Genomic DNA, 5090 nt, shown 5'->3' with positions numbered 1-5090 from the left:
ACAAAACAACAACAACCAAAACCCTCTCATGTCTGTGAGCTCACTCACCTCATTTCGAGAAATCACTGAGGAGAAGTCTTTCCCCTCTGCTCAAAAAATCACCACTGAAGAATCAATCAGACTTTGGGAAAAAAAACAAAAAGATCTCCAGTGCATCTGGGAAGGGAGGAAGGGATGTCCCAGATTGCTGGGTAAACAACAAAGAGTAGCTCATAGTTCCTGAGCACTTTTATATACCAAACACCATGCCTAGGGCTTCATCAGTCTAGTATTACCTCAATTAATCTGGACAAAAACCTTGAGGAGTACTCCTGTTTATATTTTCCGTATGAAATTCTTTCCAAATTATATGCTTGTTCAAACTAAAGAATCAGCGCAAAGATGTTAAAGAATGACTTAAAGCCAGGCACAGTGGCTCACGCCTATAATCCCAGCACTTTGGGAGGCCAAGATGGGCAGATCATGAAGTCAGGAGATTAAGACCATCCTGGCCAACATGGTGAAACCCCATCTCTACTAAAATACAAAAAATTAGCCAGGCGTGGTTGCACGGGAGGAATGCTCAGCTACTGGGGAAGCTGATGCAGGAGAATTGCTTGAACCTGGGAAGTGGAGGATGCAATAAGCAGAGATCATGCCACTGCACTCCAGCCTGGGCAACAGAGCAAGACTCCATCTCAAAAAAAAAGAAAAAAGAATGACCTAATTTTCTTCTCAAACTCCAGTTATTCTCAACTGAGGAAATTCATGTTAATATCTTTTCTGATAACATAAATCGGGTGGTTTTGTTGCTATCATTACAAAAAAGTCTTCATATTGCATATATGTATATGAGTCTTAATTTATAAGTTTTCTTAATTAATATTTTATGAACATTCCACTAGTCAATTGATATAGCTCTAACTTTTTTTTGTACCCCCAAACCCAGCTTTCCAGGATAACTCATTTTTTAAACAACTGCATCATATTCTATTTTATGGCTGAACTACAATTTAATCACCATTTTCCTATTGATGGGCATTCAGCTTGGATCCAGCTTTTCCTACCACAAAAATGCTGTAATCAATACTCTTCTGTCTACACTCCAAAACAGTTTTTTTTTCCTTCTTTTTTTTTTTTAAGACTGGATGGAGTAAAATGGTACAATCTCGGCTCACTGCAACTTCTGACCCCCTGGTTCTTGCAATTCTCTTGCCTCAGCCTCCCAAGGAGCTGATATTACAGGCACCTGTCACCATGTTTGGCTAATTTTTATATTTTTAGTAGAGATTGGATTTCACCATGTTGGCTTAGCTGGTCTCGAACTCCTGACCTCAGGTAATCCACCCACCTCGGCCTCCCAAAGTCCTGGGATTACAGGCGTGAGCCCCTGCACCTGGCCTTTTTTGTTTTTTTTAGAGACAGGAGTGCAATGGTGCAAATATAGCTGACTGCAGCCTCAAAATCCTGGGCTCAAGTGATCCTCTTGCCTCAGCCTCCTCAGTAGTTGGGACTGCACCACTACACCTGGCTAATGTTTTGGTAGAGATGGGAGTCTTTGCTATGTTGCCTAGAGTGGTCTCAAACTCCTGATCTCATGTGATCCTCTTGTCTTGGCCTCCCAAAGTGCCGAGATTACAGGTGTGAGTCACCATGCTCTGCCAGGCCAGATTCGTAACCACTTCACTGTATTGCTTCTCTTTGGAAATGGAGAGGATATTTCCTGAAAACTCCAAATTCACTGTTTTACTTGCCCAGAAGAGAAGAAAGGCCCAGTGAGTTAAGAGTCCCCAGATAACCTCCAGTCCCTACTCCTAAGCTCTGTGAGCCCTTGATTACCGGAGCAGGGTATCCTTGCCCAGGCTCATGCAGAGCTGATTGCTGGAGACGACAAGACTGGTGATACGCTCGGTAGGGGTGAAGTCAATGCGCTGTTTTGTGAAGATGGGCACTTCCTTCTCCAGCTGGGCATTCACATACCCTACAGGTGAGGAATGACGAGACGATTAGCTACAGAAGAGACAGATGAAGTGCAAGGAGAGGCAGAAAAAACACAACAGTGCTCCTCGCCACTTTCCTGACATTCCTACCCCAGAACCTTGGTTAACAAATAGTTTGATATCAAGTAGTTTGCTGGTCACCTTTACACTAGAGGACTGGGGTTCTTTCCACACGCTGACAGCAGCGAAGAATTGATTATTTGAACCCTTGAGATGCTGTCACAGCAATGATGTACCTGTTCCCACTGGTAATGGGGCTTGGTGGGGGTGGGACGCAACTGGCGGTCTGGGCATTCTCCCTTATCGGTCTTTGGCCCAGCAATCCCAGCTTAACTGAAGTAGTGTAGCTCCATTCTCTGCCCCCATCCCTGCCCATGCGGTAATGAGCCTCAGTGCAGAGTTGGCAAGTGCTGAGATATTTTGAGCATTGAATGAGGGTAAAGACTAGAGTGAAAGCAGCTGCAATTCGTCAACACCACTCACTGGAACAGTCCCCCAGCGCTTCCTATGCCCTCATTCTCCTGGAGACTCACTGCTTTCTACAAAAATGTCCCTGAAACTCCAGGATGCACCCAGCTATAGTCAAAGCCAAAAAGACTTCATCTCCATTTTTCCCTGTTCAGCGACAAAATTCCCTCTGGGACGCTCCCTTCCTCGTCCACAACATTCCCCCTTCACCAGTTTCTTTGCCCATTCCTTCCCTCCCACCTCCAGAAGGGGCCTGGTGGGAAAAGCATCAGAAGCCGGGAGCCCATTCTCCGTTCTCTCAACAGCCCAACTGTGCCCTGTGAGTACTTCCTTATCTGGGCCTCAGTTCCCTCTCAAAAGGACCCTAGCGGTAGGGCCTAGATCACGCGGCTGCTCATTTTGCTCTTTCAAACTTGGACTATCCACCAGCTGGGGGCCAGGAGAGCCTGAGGAGGATCAGGGGCCTAGATCCAGAAGGCATGGCCCAGGGGATGACCCCGAGCCCTTGAGCTGCCCTCCCCGCTGCTCCCACGCAAATGCTAGGAGAGCTGAAAGGAGGAGGGGCAGACTCCTCTTGCTTACCTGAGTGGGGGATGCCCACGCTAGGGCAGCCTGGCTGCAAGACGGCCGATCGGGACAGCGAGTTCTCGTACTCATCCAGGATGGACGCCATGGTGCCCGGCCTCTGGGCCCTTCGTCCGGGACCTGAGGACTACAACAGGGTTCCCCTCCTGGGGTCCCCGTTGCCCCAGAATGGAAGTTGTGACTCCCCAGCCTCTGACAGAACCTGGGAACCTGCAACCGTCGCCTCCTCTTTAAAATCCTGAGTATCCTCTTGCTCTTGCCTTATGCAGCGAGATAACCGGGCAGCCCTCGCACTTGAATCTAGCGCAGCCTTGATCTCCCCCGCCCAGAAGATCACAGCCTCCCTTCAACCGGTCCCAGGTGATCGCAACCTAGCCCCAGCAGCTCAGCTGACTCCCGCCCCCGTGACGCGAGCCTAAAACGTAACTTCCGGGTTCTCAGAGCCCCACGCACGCGGGCGCACAGCGTAGCCGGGCCCGCCTGCAGGAGGTGAGAGGAGGGCTGCGGGCGGGCGCCGGGCGGGTGCTGCTGAACACAAGCCCCGCCCCCAACACCCTCCTGCAGTTCCGGGCTTCGACACCAGGGGGCAATCCCGGCTTTCTCAGCCCGCCTGCCCCACCCGCCCCGCGCCGCCCAGCCCTGGCTTTCGCGCCCAGGCTCCGCTCCCTCAGAGGCCTGTCCAGTCTCCCTGACCAGCTCCCGCTCCCTCCTCTCTAAACAGCCTCGGGGAACCGCCTGCTCCTCAATCCCATCGCTGTCTGGGTCCCACCGTCACAGGGACACGCAGAGAAGGCTTGGCCTCTCTTCTCCCTCACCCAGAGGCCCCCCAGCTTCCAGAAGTCCGCAGAGCTGGTGGCCAGGCCAGCAGGATGCCCTGTGCCAGGAACCGCCGTGACCGGCCCCACAGTGGCTCTTTGGCTCAGGGTTGCTGGGTCGCTTCCATCCACTCATTCACCAAAATGTGGTTGAACACTTACTCGGTGCCAGGCCTTGGGCTGGGCGCTGGGGTCACAGAGATGAGGACAGCCCTTCCCCGCCCTGGAAAAGGTCGTGAGCCAGCAGGGGCGCTGGACCGTAAGTAGACTATTCATACTAGAAAAGCAAGTGATGGGTTATCCATCAAGCGCTCGCTCCGCGAATGAGCGTCCATTCTGTGCCAGGCACTCTGCCAGGTTCTGGGGCCCTGACAGAGAACAAGACGGAAAACCTCTCTGGCCTGGTGGAGCGTAGCCAGCGACGTGGCCACGGCTCCGTAAGAGCATGGAGGAGCGGGGAACAATTACCTGCCAAGCCTAGCAAGAAGGAGGGACAAGTGGGGGGCGGGCGAGAAGGTGGGGGCCGCCCAACCTGAGGCGGAGAGGCGAGTTCTCAGCCAGGGACCTGCGAGGGCTGGGGCGCCACTATGGTTAGGTTTTCCTCTCCCACCTGCCTAGGCGACCCAGATGGAATCTGTTCCCTTCTGGGCCCCATGCTAAAGTGGATGGCTCTCGACTAGGGTCACCGCCGACCTGGGTTTAGCAGGTGGCCCCCGCCTAACAACTAAGAGCATCCCTTCACTCTTAGAAGTTTCCAGGTTTGCACCATACCTTAGGTGGTTGAGTTACTCTTGCTCAACTTCCTGGCCAGGAGCAGAGAACTGTGACTTTCACTGGCCCCACTGAGGGCTCTCTGGTTCCTCTGACCTGGGAAGGGCACTGGCCCTGGGGCAGGTGACAAGTGTACTGTCCAGTCTCACTTCCCTCCACACCGAGGTCCTGCTTCTCCTGACCAAGACTGCAGCCGTGATGCAGCCTTCCCACCTGAGGCTGCCAGGTCCCAGGAGGGATGTGAAGGAGCAGGGGGCTTCCCCTAGGAAAAGTGATCCCAGACAGGGAGCTGCCCTGCTCCATGCATAAGGCTCCACGCCCAAGTCACCTTCCATCTACCCTCAGGTCTGGGCTGTGCAGAGGGCTCTCCCCGCTGCATGGAGCCCATCAGCAGCTGGATGTCACCATAGGAGTGCTGCCTCAGGGACACAGAGTACTTCCAGCTACGGCCTCAGGGTCTCCAGCACCCCTT

The 5090-nt window shown here is 52.9% G+C and overlaps 1 protein-coding gene across 1 annotated transcript in view; it reads right to left on the bottom strand.

Annotated features, from left to right (window-relative positions):
• VPS18 (VPS18 core subunit of CORVET and HOPS complexes) overlaps nucleotides 1–3468 on the bottom strand; it is an 8855-nt gene extending 5387 nt beyond the window's left edge. Inside the window, exons 1-2 of the mRNA XM_017530980.2 lie at nucleotides 3030–3468; nucleotides 1819–1960 (exon numbers count right to left, since the gene is read on the bottom strand). Coding sequence (XP_017386469.1) covers nucleotides 1819–1960; nucleotides 3030–3120 — 233 coding nt within the window. The 5' untranslated portion in view covers nucleotides 3121–3468. The remainder of the gene's footprint in view (nucleotides 1–1818; nucleotides 1961–3029) is intronic.
• Between the last annotated feature and the right edge of the window lie 1622 nt (nucleotides 3469–5090).

The sequence above is a fragment of the Cebus imitator genome, unplaced genomic scaffold, assembly GCF_001604975.1.
Source record: "Cebus imitator isolate Cc_AM_T3 unplaced genomic scaffold, Cebus_imitator-1.0 Scaffold70, whole genome shotgun sequence".
Lineage (NCBI taxonomy): Eukaryota > Metazoa > Chordata > Mammalia > Primates > Cebidae > Cebus > Cebus imitator.
Note: the sequence above shows the minus strand (reverse complement) of the source record. Positions and strands in the feature narration are given on the sequence as shown.